At 42.9% G+C, this 18,283-nt stretch overlaps 1 protein-coding gene across 1 annotated transcript; it reads right to left on the bottom strand.

Annotated features, from left to right (window-relative positions):
* Positions 1-6,996: 6,996 nt before the first annotated feature.
* On the bottom strand, positions 6,997-8,242 carry ier3 (immediate early response 3). Its single transcript, XM_041242629.1, has one exon. The coding sequence runs from the start codon at positions 8,110-8,112 to the stop codon at positions 7,594-7,596; it is 519 nt and encodes a 172-aa protein (XP_041098563.1). The 5' UTR covers positions 8,113-8,242; the 3' UTR covers positions 6,997-7,593.
* Positions 8,243-18,283: the final 10,041 nt, after the last annotated feature.

Below are 18,283 nucleotides of genomic sequence, written 5' to 3'. Positions count from 1 at the left end.
ATTATGAAGGTGCTCGTAATGACAGTGCTGAGAGTGTGTAGACTCGTGTTCATTATTGTGAAGGTGCTGGTAATGACACTGCTGAGAGTGTGTAGACTCGTGTTCATTATTGTGAAGGTGCTGGTAATGACACTGCTGAGAGTGTGTAGACTCGTGTTCATTATTGTGAAGGTGCTGGTAATGACACTGCTGAGAGTGTGTAGACTCGTGTTCATTATTCTGAAGGTGCTGGTAATTGCTGAGAGTGTGTAGACTAGTGTTCATTATTATGAAGGTGCTGGTAATGACACTGCTGAGAGTGTGTAGACTCGTGTTCATTATTGTGAAGGTGCTGGTAATGACACTGCTGAGAGTGTGTAGACTCATTATTGTGAAGGTGTGTTCATTATTGTGAAGGTGCTGGTAATGACACTGCTGAGAGTGTGTAGACTCGTGTTCATTATTGTGAAGGTGCTGGTAATGACACTGCTGAGAGTGTGTAGACTCGTGTTCATTATTGTGAAGGTGCTCGTAATGACACTGCTGAGAGTGTGTAGACTCGTGTTCATTATTGTGAAGGTGCTCGTAATGACACTGCTGAGAGTGTGTAGACTCGTGTTCATTATTATGAAGGTGCTGGTAATGACAGTGCTGAGAGTGTGTAGACTAGTGTTCATTATTATGAAGGTGCTGGTAATGACACTGCTGAGAGTGTGTAGACTAGTGTTCATTATTATGAAGGTGCTGGTAATGACACTGCTGAGAGTGTGTAGACTCGTGTTCATTATTATGAAGGTGCTCGTAATGACAGTGCTGAGAGTGTGTAGACTCGTGTTCATTATTGTGAAGGTGCTGGTAATGACACTGCTGAGAGTGTGTAGACTCGTGTTCATTATTGTGAAGGTGCTGGTAATGACACTGCTGAGAGTGTGTAGACTCGTGTTCATTATTGTGAAGGTGCTGGTAATGACACTGCTGAGAGTGTGTAGACTCGTGTTCATTATTGTGAAGGTGCTGGTAATGACACTGCTGAGAGTGTGTAGACTCGTGTTCATTATTGTGAAGGTGCTGGTAATGACACTGCTGAGAGTGTGTAGACTCGTGTTCATTATTGTGAAGGTGCTGGTAATGACACTGCTGAGAGTGTGTAGACTCGTGTTCATTATTATGAAGGTGCTCGTAATGAACTCACCATTGAGTACAAAGTTAAGTCTGCGTGTAGTGCTGAGAGTGTGTAGACTCGTGTTCATTATTATGAAGGTGCTGGTAATGACACTGCTGAGAGTGTGTAGACTCGTGTTCATTATTGTGAAGGTGCTGGTAATGACACTGCTGAGATTGTGTAGACTAGTGTTCATTATTATGAAGGTGCTCGTAATGACAGTGCTGAGAGTGTGTAGACTAGTGTTCATTATTATGAAGGTGTTGAAGATGCAATGGGCCCATCTGTGTATTCTAGTACAAACCTCCTCCCGTCCTTCCTACCACACAGACACACACACACACACCTGAGCGAAACAGACACGCTGCTAATCCAAACAATCCATTTAGAAACGCTGAAACAAATTCAATAACTGTGATGTTTCAGGGTCTTTATAAAGTTATTAAGGGAGACTTGAGCGAAGTCTTTCAAAGTCTTAGAATCAAACCGAGCCACTGCTTTAGGTGTGACAGATAAAGCAGGATCAGAGACACAGGCCGTGAAGTGGTGACAGACAGAGGCACAGGGAGGGGGGGGTGAGGGGGTGGCGAGGGGTACACTGCCACCTCGTTGATGCTGAATCATGATTGGGATCCTGTAAGACCTGACTTGACAAAGTTTGTGAAGACGTGGTCTCGCCTCTTACAACAACCAGAACAGTGTTCATCCATCAGCTTTCTCAAACTTTAAGATTTATAGCAACTGTACAAATAGATTTATAGCCTTGTTACTTTTTTGTTGAGGTGCAGGTAAGATCCTGATTTTTGGGGACCCATATACCTTACAAACCTTTACTACGCTACACAATCGCATGCCACCCTGTTTGCATGCCACCCTGGTAAGTATAGAAGGATCTCCAGTCTTGCGAAAGCATTAGGCGAAGCGATCATGACGCTGAGGAATCTGTCAAGCCTGATTTCACTGTATTGAATCACTTTACTGATGAAAAGGGGAAATCACAAATTCACTGGTGTTTCCTGAACGATTGCGACTTTAGTGGTTTTGAAAGTGAGCACACCAGGGTCAGAGTATACTGGAACACAGGACAGGAAGTGGTTTATCCTGATACAGTATGTGCTTGACAATGGAGGGAATGCTGCCCTTAAATATTGACACTGTGGGTTCCGAGTCTCAATTTCTACGAATAAATTCTTCTAAGCCTCATTTACATTAACAACTCAGACTTAAGCTGAAAACCAGTACTGTAAATGTACCTCCATTTTCTGGTAAATTCAGATTCCCAAGCTGGAGGGGGGTTAGGACCTTGCACCTATCCATGGACCCCCACCCTCAGGCATGTATGAAAAGTACACATCACCCATTCACGAAATAGTTGTTAGGAATTTCACTCTCGCTGTCACACCCTGAACCAATACCATATAACTAATTGCTGGCATGTTTATCTAGTGGTGCTGCACAAGTAGGTAAATCTGACTGCCTCACGACTGAGCAGAGTGACACAATCAAATCGAATGCCGAACATTTTTCAGTGCTTGTCAGACACTGATATGCAGGGTGCGATTGGCTTTGAAACCAGGAATGCCCTTGCTGGGCGTTAGCCCGGAGTCGGAGCTGCGTTGAGCAAGCGTTTGTCCGATAACGATCAATATTTCATCAGCACAGCGAGGGAAGGCTGTTGCACGAATCTTGGATGTGGGTTTGATGCATTTCTTTTGAAGGTTGAGAACATTTTGTTTTTTTTCTATTAAAAACAACAGATAAAGTCCAGGGTTGCTGTTTGGTCTCGCCCTCACGCTCAGTGAATTTGCACTGGAGATTTGATCCGGTCACACCCTGTTTCTCTTCTCCTCAGGGAGCACACCTGCAAGGCCTCACCCCACTGCACTGCTGCCACTTCAAAACACCCTGCACTTCTCCAGGCAACGGATTCCTTTGTGTTGGTTTTGAAAAGACTCGCCATCCTTTACCTCCCTCTGCCGCTGTGCAAGCCGGCTAGTGGAAAGCTCACAGAGGTTCTGGATATCTCGCGCGCTTGTAATTGTGTCTGTTGGCTCTTTCCCATTTCAGTGTCAAGGCAGATTAAGATTAAGGCACACAATAGCTACATTTCTTAAAGCTGCTCAACTCAATAAATATAAGTAATTAGAAGCAGACATATCTGTTGTAATTACGATGAATTTGAAGCAACTCAAACTTATTTAAAGTAGCAATAGTAATCACGCTACTACTAGTACATTGTTTGTAGTTTTCAAGTAATTCTAAGCCATTTCTTTGCTTGATTTTAACACCAATCTACAAAACTAAGGCTGGATGCTTCTGCACCCTGAACTGTGTCAAATTGAAAAGCTGGAACATTCTGGAGAACGGATTTGATCTCCCCCACCTTGAGCTATAGAGGCTGTAATCATTGAGGAATGACCACGTGTTTCTCCAGAACAATTCCAGTACCTTGATGCCCTGGCTATTCACCTTATTGACACTGCTATGGGAGGTCTTTCTATATTGTGTAATTATTTGTACAGTGTCGGAACTAAACAAAAACTAAACAGGAGTGTTCCGTTTCAGAACGGACTGTGACTGGGCACTGGGCCTGGCACGCCAGCCAGTCCTCTCCCTGTTCATTCCCAGTTTGAAGAGTGCCAGCGCTGAGGGAAGAAGGGAGGATAAGGGATATTATTTAATGACTGGCCTCCTCCCCTCCACACCCTGGTCCCTGCAAGATAGGACAGGCCCGTACTGCTCTCTCTCTCTCTCTCTCCCTCTCTCCCTCTGTTTCGGTGCTTTCCCAAGGTTCAGAGCTGAATTTCTGCAGTGTTCAGAATGTTGAGTCATTCCTTGCCATGCAAGGTTGGCTTGGAGACATAGGAATTCAAGAAAAACAGAGTGAGAGACAGAGAGAGAAAGAGAAAGAGAGAGAGGGGAGGGGAGAGGAAGAGACAGAAAATAACTCCAGCTCTCCTATTAAAGGGTTTCCCAAACTTTCTTGAATCTGTTTCCGGCCCCATTCCAGGGATCCCCGAGCCCCCAGTTCCTACAGCGATGCCATTATAATATCATTGTACAAAGAAGGGTTCATCACAAGGACACATTATACAAAGTGAAGCTAAACAACTTAGCTATTCCACATCGGTTGCTCTTAAAGTTGAAAAAAAGAAAGGGGTCTCCTGTAACATTACTAGAGACTCTGAGACAGAATTCCATAAGAGAAAAAAAAAAACACAGGACACGATGAGATCCATTCCGCTGTGCTGGTAATGTCTCTCCTATTAACACCATCCGTTATCGTGGGCTAGTTCCGATCATCACAAGACTAGTTCACATTCATTTTGTGAGGTTTGGGGGTGTTGTTATATGCAGTTGCCTAGGTTTCAGGACCCCACTGTTATCTAAAAGGACACCCAAGGTACAGCCGTTGGTATAAATGAAAAGCTGCAGCATTCCGGTATTGCAGAAATATTGCAGTCTGTGTGGAGTAGAGAAACCGGCCTCACATTTCTTGATTGAAGCTGATGGCTTAGTCTGGATTTCTTTCTTCTCCTCTCATTTCCAGTACTGAAGGTAATTAATCAATTAAAGATTAGATAAATAATGTACAGAGAGTCTATTCCGATATATATATATATATGCGCGCGCTAATGTAACATTATTCAACAGGTTTCATTCAACTTTTTGAAGCCAAATTAGGTAATTCTATAAGGTGATGCTAAACTTTTGGCCAGAGCTGTGTAATCTTTAGCAATGCTTCTCATGCTCATGTTAAGGCATGTTTCCGTGGCATTACATTAGTCTGATTTTAGCACATGGGTGACGTGTCTCTTCTGATTCTGCAGTTTTTCTGAGAATGGCTCGGTAACAGCCCAGGGTTCACACAAAAGGAATCCGGCACACAAAAGGAATTCAAGGTGTGTTTAGTAGCCTTGAAATGAATGGAACGGGCATCACAATGTATATAAAACCACAGAGTGACACACAGCTAAAATAGATTACATTGTTTTACTGTCACTTTGTCAGTATAGGTTTTGATGTTGGCAGATGAGATACATTCTTTCACTCTGATTTTAAATGTATTTATTTATTAAGTGGCTGTGACTAGGTGGAACTCCTAATAGGCAAACATTTGTTCAACAAAAAATAAGTTTTAACTTACTGACTTAAAAGCATACATGATTCTTATAATGTACAAACACACAGAAACACTCTCAATCACAGGCACACACATTGTATATGTACTATGATCTACCCACTGAAGAGTGAGTAGATACTAATAATAATAATAATAATAATAATAACAAGAAGACTTTGTCTGTCACTTTTGTGTTACATTATAAATAGTGTATGAGAAATCAGCTAATTGCCGCTCAGGGGTTATCAGAATTCCTGCACATCTTGTCCTGTGTACAGAGATCATTGTCTGCACAGAACGTACGTCTCAATTCTAAAGTGAATAAACAGCAACACTGAGAGACATTCTTTCACACAGTTACAGTTGCTTTTTGATCCACTCGCCCAAACTGCCCGACCTCTCTTTTACAATAACCTTCAACCCAACCCACAACGTATCGCTTTTTAAACCAAAAAAGTGCTACTGAATATCCTATGATTGATTGCTAATAGTATGCAATCCTTTTACATGTTATCACTGACCCACCCACAGAAACAGCGATTTAAATACTAGAAAGGAACTTGTATCCGTGAGCAAGCTAACCAGTGTAGGACTTTCTGAAACTGAGCTCAGTATCGCATTCAGAGCAGCATCGAGGCAATCGTCATTGTTCATTTTACATACTCCCACTGGACTACCACTGGTCATACTGGGTAGCTGGTCGGTAGAGCTGATCATGCTGGTTTTTAACTGGTCATACTGGGTAGACCATGGATGGGCAAAGTTAGCACTTCCAGTCACAAATTTAAAGGCGCTAAAGTAGGAACGTTAGAAAATGTACGGACCAGAGGAAGCCATTCTGGTCTTGAGAGCTCGTCCATTTCCTAGTAGCTGACTGGTCTCAAAACTAGAGAGCGAACGAGCAGGTACTCGTTTAACCCTGGAGCTGCACTTCACTGCGGGGCTCAGCAGCCTGCAGTATCAGCTCCAGCCTGGTGTTTTCTCTCTGGCTCGCTCTTTCTTTCTGTGTAGGTGCTGCTTGCATGACGGGGTTATTGTGAGTGTGGAGATCACAGCCCCGGTGTGTGAGCACTGCAGAGACGCTCTGCCACCGCGCTCTCTCAGCTCTGAGCTCCACAGCACAACGGCACACCAGCCCGGGCACCCCCCCCCCCCCCCCCCGCGCTTTCAACTAGCGCAGATCTCAACCGAGGGTTTTGCACCAGTTTCCTGATCTCAAAACCCACATTTCACTTAATGTTTCCAAGCTATAGATGCTGTATGCTAAGATTGAATTAGAAATTTAAAAAGCACAGGAAATGACCAAGCACGTTTACCATGATTTTTTTAAAGGAAGCAGTTTACTTTTCTTTTTTCATTTAAACACTTTATTATTCACTAAAGTTTGCACCATTTTTGCAAGGCTGAAACTATGCAAGCCATAGAAATGTGACCTCTGTTTGACTGACCCCTGACCCGAGGGTTAAGAGAGGAACATTAGCTTATCTAGCCACAGAGAGCCTTTAACTAGAGGGTTGCAGGCTGGCACTTGAGGAAGGTGTGTCTAAGCCAAGGGGCTAAACATATAAGATCTATACATACAGTGTATTCCTCACTTGTGCATACCTGTTTGATAGACATTGTTAAGATTCCTTATTTTGCACACACACTATATATAGATATATATGTAACTTGATCTAACTACTCAAGGTTGAAATAAACGTATGGAAAAGAAAAGCAAAGAAACCAGAAGTTATATTTAAACATGTTTTATTCATCAGCATTTTCATTTGTTCAAGTTGGAAATGCACAAACACTAAAATCATTATCATCTCAATATTATTATAATAAATATTAATAAATAACACAGTGCTGACAACAACAGTAGATACAGTTTGTATCCTTAAATAAATCTGCAATTAACAATAAATAGAACGATTAAGAATCCCTGAATGAATGAGTGCCAGCAGGGAGTCTTGCTTCTACACAATAAACCAGCAACACCAGTCCCTCCAACGCTGAGCAAGCAGTGTTGCCTTCAAGTATTAGTGTCTCTAGAATGGGAGAACTTAAGCAAAGCCACCTGAAGCTCTATTTCAAGGCTCTTTGCTTTAACAGTTCGAGTCAGTTGAAGTTCTATCTGTTCTCTGAACAGTTCTGGCAGGAGCTTCCTCCTCTGCTCCGAGGGTCTAGCTGCTCTCAGCTTGTTTCTGCCGGTTCTCTGTCTTGCACTCAGGCAGTAGCAGGATGGTACATGTCCAGACTGCCTGTCTTTCACAGCCTGCAGTAGACGAGGAGCACCATCATACTCCTGCTCTGGGAGCTCAAGGGAAGGGTCCTGGTGTACGGGTTAAGGCTTGGACAGGTGGTCTTGCAGCTTTGGGGCACTCTCTGCCTGCTGCTGCTGCTTAGCCTGCCCATCTGGACCTTCTTGTTGCCCCGAGGGGTGTATTTTCATCTCAGGGACCTCAGCGGAGAAGAAGGACAGGAGCTGGTACTCGGAGAAGGAGAGGTCTTCGGAGAGTGGGGCGCCGGTCGGGGCGGTCTCCACAGTGCCCGTCGGGGTCTCCTGGGTGGGATCCTCGGTGTAGATCTGCAGGAAGAGCACAACGCAGAGCACCAGGAACAGACGCTTGGCCGGGCTCTTCTCCCCCGGGGGCAGATACTTGCGCACCTTGGAAGGGTACATGACCCGGGCCGGTCTCCGCCTCGGCTTCCCCAGGGAGCTCCGGCGCACCTGCAGTGGAAGCTCCTCGAAGGTGAAGATTTCAGGCTCTTTCCTTCCATTCATGACCCTGCAGGACAGTGACTCCGGGAGAGCGGCAGGGGCAGGAATGGACAGGATCACGCTGTTAGATCTGGCGTACATTGTGTTGCTTGTGTTGGCTCGTTGTCTGGTAGGAGCAGCAGTAGTAGTGTTGGATATCTCTTTTCAGTCTGTTCTCTCTCTCTCTCTCTCTGCAGTTCTCTCTGTGCTTCTAGTGAATCTGCTCTCCCTCTCGCTCCACCTCTTCTATATATGCGGCTCTCAGGGGGAGTGAACGCTGACTCGTTAAACCGGATCTGTCTGCTTTCTCTCTCTGTTTATTATTTTAACTCTTTGCATGTCCAGAGTTGCTTAAAACAGGAAAGTTGCGCCTTCTGTTTTTTTTTTTTTTTTTTTTTTTTAAATCTCAACATAACAATTTCCGCTGATTGCAACATTGCTTCTGTTTATCTTGAAATTTTTCCCCCTGACAAGCAGTTTTACAACAGCTGCATCAAGTCAGCGTGCCGCTATGGACAGCGGTTTTGCATCACCTCGAAGTTTATGACTGAGTCACAGTTAAAAATAAATAAATAAATAAATAAACAGAATAAAAACCTATATGAACATAATTTAGATCTTTTATTTAACATAATGTATTCAAAGAAACTGCAAAATGAAATCGCAAAAGTCTACCGGCAACCATAACAGAGGTACAGTATTTCATGTTAGATTCTGAAATGTCACATTTTTCCAAGTATATGGAAAGTTACAAAGCAGTATTTAATTCAATATGTTAATGTAACGGCAGAGTTTATTTGACTTTATGCAGCATAATTAGTTCTTAGTAATTAGTTTAATTTTTGACCATAGCTGTACAATTCATTAATAACATCACTCAGTTATAACCTCAGATAAACGAAACAAGGTGATACAAGGGTTCATAGCGTGCTTCTAGTTTGAAATAAAACCCTCACCCTCAAACACAATCTCACGCACCTGAGAGACATCAAACCTTGTAGACTTCTTCAGCAAGTCTGAATAATTTCATATGAATAGCTCCTCAGGGCACGGATAAACTCCAATTATCAGTAATAACCGCTGGTGCACGCATGATAATTGTTAGAAGGTTCTTTGGTTTCAGAGGAAACAGTGAAAACAACCCACGGGCAGAAATGTATTTTCTACTTCTACACAATACACTTTTAATTGCATTCCGAGTTACAGACTTGTGGTCCGTCGCCGCTGTATTATCTGCTGTAGACCCGCCAGCCTTTCAATTGCTCTCTCACGCTTATAGCCACAAGGGATGCCAGGCAGAAAATAGAAGGTAAATAAATAAATACATTAATAAATAATAATAATAATAATAATAATAATAATAATAATAATAATAATAATAATAATAATAATACAGGAAGAGGTGGAACAAGTTTGGTTTCTTTATTCATTGATTTATGTATGTATTAATTTATTTATGAATTTGTTCGTTGACCATGAAAGAACATTTGAGACCCAATCCTCACCTACAAGAGACGACAGTAGTTTTTATACATCATTTAACACTGTACACAAAATCTCTGTCAAGACCTTCATTCAGTACAGCAAAGACTTGATGAGCAGTCCAGACAATCTGTTAACTCACACAACAGTAAGAACAGACGCTGGATAGGACTAGACTAGCAAAGCTGGCTCTGCTTTTACCCAAAAAAGGAAAAACAAACACGCAGGACTGCAGGATACACGCTACACGCCGGGCACCGTCTGGCGTCAGGCTGTGAGGGGACTGCGTCCTGCTGTCAGGGTCTTTTCACAGCGCTTTGCTATTTGAATTATTAAACCTCTGAAGGCTGTCCACTAGGCGGCACTAGCGTGCTGGTTTCGTAGCACAGTGGCAAAGCTCTTTGGAGCAGAGGAAGCTGGGGTGAGGGAATGGAGATTTATCATCGCTGTGATATCAGACCTGCTGTTGTGCTCGGCTTGAGATAGTTAACAAGGCCTCAGTGAAAACAAACGCGGCTTTAAAAGGTCAAACTGGTCGAAAACAACTGCAGGCTGTTGGGTAACTTCAGCTTGCACTAAACTAACATCATCCATCGGTTTTCTTTTCACCTGGCAAATTTGGCAGAGAAGCAAAAGCTTTTAACCGCTGTGCAACCACCTACACAACAAAACACACTCGTCAACTACAAACAAATGCTGCAGCTATCAGATGCTTGGTAATATGACCTGATTATTTTGTTCACCAGGACTTTTTAAATTCTGCGTTATTCCCTGTAACTACAAACCTAACCTTTTAAAAGAAAGTACTTATTTAGACAGATAATCTGGGTTGAGGAGACTCATAGCGTCACTTCAGGACCCGTGACTGAAAGAGATTGTTTCTACGGTGATGTCTTTTCTGACATTTCGCTGACGATGGTGTGGCAGGTTGCTATTAATAGCTTTTGCTTTTCTTTAATATTTGCATTCCACATTGTCACCAAGTCCTTCTCGGCCAATCAGAGGGCCCCAGACTTGTCATGAACATTCTGGGAGGCTGTTATCACCTGGCGCCACAAACACCCGCAACGGTCACATTTCAGTCAAAGCTGTCAAGTACCAGGTTTGAAAAATGTAATATTTTCAAACTGTCAAAATAACATGAGCTGGGTTGGGACCTATTTCCAAGAACTACTGGCTCTGTATGTTCCTCTTTGTTCTTTGAGATCACAAAATGCAGAACTCTTAGTTGTTCCAAAATCTTAATTCATCTGGAGCCGTTGCTTTTTGCTGTCGTGCTCCTCGTGTGTGGAATTCTACTCCGGTTGATTTTAGACAGGTTGAAACATTGGATTCTTTTAAGTCTAAATTGAAAAGGTCCTTTTTTTAACATGCTTTTGTCTAACTGGTTGTGGCGTACACATGAGCTCTCTACACAGCACTATGGGATGCCACGCTATATAAAATGTAATTATTGTATTGTATTGTATTGTATTGAATAAGATTCTCTGGTATTTTCTCTTACATCAGAGACATTACATTATCGCAAGATAAAGTGTCGTGAACAGACTCCGTCATTTAAAATCAGAGCAGGAGGGAAACTGTAAAGACAATATGAAGTTTGTGATGCCCCCCAGGTCCTCACAGCAGCACTGTGCCACGAAGCAGGACATGATATGTGACTCACACCCTGCTTGCACGCATTCAGCATTGTTTAATCTGCCCACTCAAACAGGCACAGTTTAATGCTGCAATTCGTACACAAAGACATTGAAAGTCACCCTGATAAGCTGAGAAGCCTCTGAAACTCGTTGCGTAGTTAACAGGTTACAAAATGTCAAAAATTCAGCCACAGGTGGTGTATTCTGGGAGTGCAATCAGGATATGAAACATTGACAGCCTGAGTACTATTCTCAGCAATCTCAGCGCACTGGTCTAGACTCTGCGATCAATAGAACAGTGTTCAGCCTCACCTGCTTTATTTTCATAACACCCCAAGAAGAATTCAAGCTATGTGCGCTATTGCAGATGAAACTCCAGAGAAGCATGCCACCTGCATGATGAGCATCATTAATCTTGGGAACCACATGAATCACTGGCATCCTTCACTGTCCTTCATAGCAGAGTCACTGTCTCTCATCCTTTCATCATCGACACATTCACTCCTGTTGAGACACAGGGACACGGCCAGGGTAGTTCCAAGCACACAGGAGTTGATGTTTTATTCGTAGGGTTACCAGGACATCCTGGGAAAACTGGGGTTGATGATACAAAAAATACAGACCACACATAGTATCGATAAGAACTGTGATGTTTATTGCATGTAAATTAAGACCAATATAAAATTAAACACAATAATATATACACTTAATAATTCAGTCCATAATCCAGTAGAAATGTAATATTCATATGCACAGAAGCATGGCCGAAGAAAAAATCATATCTTCAATATAATGAACCCATTTATTTTGTAATTCACTTGCACTTATTATTATTATTATTATTATTATTATTATTATTATTATTATTATTATTATTATTATTATTATTATTATTATGTGTGTGTTGTTATGTAACTTAAATTCTACATTTAAATCACGTAAAAATATTTTCTTTTTTTCTGTTCACTGTTGACTCTGTTATCAGTGCTTTCATTCATAAAAAAAAAAAAGAAAATCTGTAGAACAGAAATGACCTGAACTCGATCCTAGTGCCACAAAAAAAAGAGTGGGTGGGAGTTAAAACAAGTGCTTTGAAATGTTTCCTGTTTGTCATGGAATCAGTACACATACAAATGAACAAACTGCGCGCTGGCACGCGAGCCTGACCGCTTCACAGATTGAAATAATATTTACAAGCGCTAAACACACTCGGAATAATCCATGTGTGAGTCAGTGACGCTTTGTGTTTGTTTCCAAGAGTGGCAGGTTATCGCACAGTCACGGTGTGACTGAGTGGGTCTCAGTGAAGATCACTCAATGACCGTTGCTTTCCATTTCCTAGTGGAACACAAGCAACCCGTCACACGTAGATCTTTGTCTGTGGTTTAGTTTGCAGTTCTGTATTGGACACCCGTGCCCAGTTCAACCCTCTTGCCTGTAACGCACCTGGTCAACACCTATCCAGTTAAGCCAGTCCAGATCTCCACTTGTAGGACAGACTGGTCAGAAGATCCAAGGGGTAGCTGGAGGAGTTTGAAATGTCTCTGTGCGGGCGTATTACCTGGGAAGAGGCAATCATGTCCGTTTCTTTTGTATCAAACCTTTGAATCGTCATCTGCTGCTGCTGCTGCTGCTGCTGCTGGACTGGGATCCAAAACAGAGTTGGGTGAAGCTGGCAGCTTTCCGGCACGCCCCTCCTGTCTGGGACAAAGCACATCAGTCCATGGCTCTCCAAAGCCTCAAAGCTGGGCAGCTGCTCTTCCTTCATGGCTTCCTCGCTGCAGATCTGCAGGAAGACCACAGCGCACAGAACCAGGAGCCAGCGCTTGGCGAGGCTGCCCTTCTCTGTGCGGGGCAGGTACTTCCTCACCAGGCGGGGGTACATCACCTTCTGCGTCCTCCGACTCCTCAACCTGGGGTTCCGATGATCTGTCACTGCTGAGCTTGCTGGATGGGTGGCTGCAGGATTGGGCTGCACCCCTCCATCCCAGTTCTTCATCTTCTCCCCTTTGGACTGGATGAGTCCAGCACAGTGAAGGCGCATGGTAGTAGAATTAAAAAAAAAAAAAAACAACTCCTGAAACCATAAAAAAACTCCTGAAACCATATAAAAAACCTCCTGAAACCAATCTGAACTAGCAAGCCCTCCTTGCACACTTGGACAGGTTGGGTTCTTTTTCCGCTTCTCAGTTGCAAAGAAACAGCCGCTTACACTGCTCTGAGTTTGCAGGTAACCTGTTTGCTCAGTGGATCAGAGCTATCAGCTTTCTCCTTCTGCACACAATGGGTGGTTTGTAGATTCTGCAGTTCTGCCTCCCTCTCTCCCTCTCTCTCTCTCTGTCTCTGCAGTTATTTTGATGTCTCACCCTCCACCTGCTTCTCTCTGTCTGCTCTTCCCATCTTTAAATAGGTTGAGCTGAAAGCTGGGAGGGACTCCCTAGCCTGTGGGGAAAAACCCTCCCTTTCTCAGTACACCTCTCTGCCTTCCTGCCTGCTGTAGCACGCTTTGCAGTCCTTCTCAGTAAAGGAGATATAAATGACCTACTGGTCACCCAGTAGAGACCCAGCCCTCAACACTTCTGCTAGCTACATGAGCAGTAGTCTTAAAACTCTCCAGCACTGCCTTTACCCTGCACCTCAGTAATGAGCATTCATAAATCCTATGTTACCTTACCTGAGCTGCTAACTTAATTAGCATTATCTCTCCAAACTCATGTCTTTATTGCAACTAACTGATTGTTTTATTGATGCGGTTCTCGCTAGCTGGGGGGTATTTTGAAAGAGGTGTTTTAGCGATGACATCTTCTGTTTCTGTTGCTCCCCTCTTAATGACAGTGGTATAAATCAGGGAGCCTTCTAATCTTCTCCAGCAGTTTTTTTTTTTTTTAATACCATGTGTTGATGTTAAATATGCGGTTTGTGAAGACAAGATAATTGGATCCTTTCAAAAACGCTCTGCTCTTTAGACTCTCGGAGCTTGCTCAATAAATGACATCATCTGCAGCTGACCCTGTAAACTACACAGGGTAAGAATAGGTTAGAATAACTCGCGGAAAATGAAACAAACTTAACAGACGTGTCGTATCCTAATGGGAGAAATATTTATTTAAAAAAGCATATGTTATGATTGAATTATATATGGGTTTTTGATTATTGATTGAGTATCTGCTGCTAGAGTATCAGTGTCGGTTCTAAATTCACAGAGGTGCATTACTGGCACTGCTGTGATCGCCCCATGGTTCTGGTTTTCTCCAAGAGCGATCTGGCGACTTCGCTCACCGCAAGCAAGCGCCTTACCCGCTGTGCAGAAGAGCCGGGCTCGTCTGCGTTTGTCGTTATAGAGCCTTTAACCTCATCTCACCTCGCCGACAGGAGACAGAATCCTTTACACCCTAGCACTGCAGTGTAATCTCAATGGAATCTCAATCAGACGGCAGCTCTGAATCACTCGATGGAATGGAAAGGTTAATGTGGAGAATTCGTAAATAAACAAGGCAAGCTGTCCTCCTCTGTTTTGCTTATTTTCCCTTCCAAGGGGCTACCAATCATTCGAATTTAAAAAAAAAAAAAAAAAAAAAAAGAGAGTCTCCTGAGAGTTAAACACACACATTATTGTCAGACCCTTCGGAGGGCGTTCTGGAAGCAGCAGCATTCTTATTTCAAGGTTCCATGGCAACCCATGCTTTTCTCACTAAATATTTACACTAATGGAGAGGTTTGCAGAGTCAGAATAGATCCTACATCTGCAAGGACACATTAGTGAGGTGTTCAGCTAACCACACGTTTCAGACACCCGCCACGAAGGGAGGATGGGAGCTTTGTCCAGCCTAGTTTCCAGTCTTTGTTTTGGCCCGAAGTGCTGTGAGCCATTAAAATACTGCCAAGCTCATGGATTTATTACTCTGAAGAGCTTGGAATCCGATTTTTTCCCCCTTTTTATTGGAAAGGCCTGATTTATGGTACATCTGCGGAATTTCAGACCAGCTAAAAATATCTTGGCTGCAGAGACAACACGCTGTTTTGTTTGGGATTCAATCGATCTGGTTGATGGATCTGCTGGTTAATTTCTCGATCTTTCAGCGTAAACGGAGCAGAGACTAACATTAACGTAGCAGCGTTAACCAGTCTTCTTGACAGTCATTGTATCACAGTGACTTTTTGAACCTCTGAGAACTCTGAGCCCCAAACCCCCCCCCCCGTACAGTTCTGAGAATCATATCTGGTATCATATCTGGTTACATCTGGTAACCACTGCAACCTTTAAACACCCCCTCTTGCTCCTCAGTGGATATAAGAAACATCCCATTCATCCCACATCCCATACTGTGGTCACAGGAGACGCTTAAAACTCTCAATACCTAGCCAGCAGGTCACTGAGGGGTCATGTTCGCTGCTAGAGGCAGACGACTCAGCAGAGGGATGTGTCATTGCTTTTTAAATGTGCATTTCAGAGCGCTTACCTGCATGGAAACAAACTGTATCTATACCAACAGCACCATGTTTCTGCTCAGTATTTACAGTAATTACCAATCACAGTGACTTACCCACCGCAGGTGAAGATGTTAGCGGAACCCCGGGCTGGCTCACACCACCACCCTGGCAACTCAATAATCAAAGAGAGGAAACACTGTTTTAAGAATGGGGCTTTGCAGGAGCAGGATAGGTTGAGGACCAGCTATCAAATATCAAATATAACAAATATATTCTACGCTTGAAACCAACAAGGGTGTGTTAGTGGAGGAGGAAGGAGGGCTATAAGAAAGACGGATTTTATAAAAACACATTAAGATTTCAATTTTGTATCCTGGATACGCAGTTGGTTTTGAGAAATATTTAAAGTAGCCTTGATTATATGAGTATGTCTTTCCCTCATCTTGATCGCGGCTTCAGGATGTTTATATGAAAAATGCATCTCAATATGTCTCTTTTGTGTATATGTGTTAAAAGCGTGGTAGCCAATATTTAAAATCCCAGAATGCAGCTGTTTCAACAGTTTCGCGCTAGCATTTGAAATCAGATTTAAAGAAAATGATATAAAAGCGTTGCTTCATGCAGGTTGGACCGTGTGCCGCTGCAACACTTCGACAAAGACTTTGCAATGAAGTGACGAGAAAGGTATGCAGGAGTTTTGAAAGGAGTTTGTTTTGAGACGGTCACGTCTGCTGCCTTGGACAAGTTAAAGCATGCTGCAGGAACACTCTCACCTGGAGAGGAATGTGGGAGATACGCTGCGGAGATAAAAATATCCTTGCTAATTAAAAAGGGCTGCCTTCAGGGAGCCATGCCGTTCCTATGTCTGATCTGTTGGCTGAACAGAGGAGTCTTAATTGTACATGCATGCATGGCTGGGTTGGGTGGGGAGTATGCTTCAGAGGGGGTGTGAACTGAGTCACTGTGGACTCACAAAGGCTCGGGCCTTTTACAAAACTGCAATTCCACACTTCAATGCTTCCAAGGGCAATATCATCAAAGAACCTTGATTAGGGCATTACCTGCTGCCAGTTGACCGCATTTGGGAGTTACGAGGTAGGCTACCCTAGTCCTAATCCTGGTTTAATTGCGGGTTGGAACTGATAAACAATGGGCTTATTATTATCTGAAACATTACGAGTCTCTAATTTAAAGAATTTAAAGGTGTATTTTCCTTTTCAGTGTTCGGCCCTCCTGTTGTTTCGCTAGGCGTTCTGTCTGAACGTTCCGTGGTCAGCTGCAGTGTGGTAGTGCCCTGCAGCGAAGCCTCCTGATTGGTGGATGAAAGTTCTGAAGGTTTTAGTTCTAATTCTATCTGCCTGACGCTTTTTTTCTTGAATGAATGCATTCATGCTGTTGGAGTGTGCGTGTGTGCGACAGTGTAATGTATATCATTTACATCTCTTAACTACCCTCACCAAATAAGCTTCCATGGCAATTGAATATGAGCTCTGCAATGCAAGGCATCGAATCCGTGCTTAGGGGCAATGGCAGAAACAAGGGGATCTACAAAGACAAGGAAGCTGCCATTAGTAGAATATAAGAGCCTCTGTTGCCTGAATCAGCTTACTAATTATAATGATTGTTATTTATCATGCTGCTTTATAATTACTTCTCTGCTGTATGAAGGCGGTGAATGACATGATGAACTGTGAAAAATTGCATGACTCACCCTGGCCTATGGTTTATGTGAATTAGACAGTATTCAGATTAAATTCATTCCTTTTGTAGGTGGATTTGTTTGTAAAACAGAGTCATCTCCCTCTCCCTCTCCCTCTCTCTCTCTCTCTCTCTCTCTCTCTCTCTTTCATGCTATATATTTTTAAATATACTCCAAACAAACTATATATATATATATATATATATATATATATATATATATATATATATATATATATATATAAAACGAGAAAGGATCTTCCAGGTTGCTTCTCACCTTCTCATGCAGAGGTGATTTTATTTCACTAGCTGTGCAGTGTCGCCTGAGCTGCACCGGGGGGCGCTGTGACAGTGGTTATGTGCCAGGAAAGAATACAGAGCAAATGGAATGGTTTCACGCTCAGCTTCCGATTCCAGCACATTCCAAACATCTATTAACTGGAGTGCAGTAAATCAGCGAAAAGGGAAACTATTCAATCAGCAGTTGCTTCTGAAAAGACTCCTGAAGGCTGGGGGGTATTAACAGAGCACCGCACAACGCTAATAATCTCCGCCACTTCCCCAAAGTGAGTCTTTACGAGTCTTTCAGAAGCAATTCTTACTGCAGTAGTTAGTAAGCATGGGTGATAATGATCAGGAATAGCAAAAGAAAATCATACCGCACACACATAATAGGATTACAATGACAGATTACAATGGAATGCTAGGTCCCTGTACCTATATATATATATATATGTGATCATGGTGTTCTTGATAGAACCATCTGACTCTGAATCATCTTGTATTATACCATAGAAGACCAGGGAATTTAAACCAGAAGTTTACAGCTCTACTTGGTAATGTGTGCCCATTTCCCCCTGCCAGCTGTATATCTGTTGTAATGAAGTGCTGGATGCATGTTGGCTGCCGTACAGTGTTCAGTCTCCGCAGACGTTGTTTGAATGCCTCTCCGGCTCTGTCATTCGCGAGGTGGTAACAGTATACGAGGGTGTATGCCAATGTGAGATGTTGCACTGCACTGC

This window comes from Polyodon spathula, unplaced genomic scaffold (assembly GCF_017654505.1).
Source record: "Polyodon spathula isolate WHYD16114869_AA unplaced genomic scaffold, ASM1765450v1 scaffolds_1417, whole genome shotgun sequence".
NCBI classification, from domain to species: Eukaryota; Metazoa; Chordata; class Actinopteri; order Acipenseriformes; family Polyodontidae; genus Polyodon; species Polyodon spathula.
The sequence above is the reverse complement of the archived record's forward strand: the minus strand, read 5'-3'. Positions and strand labels throughout refer to the sequence as shown.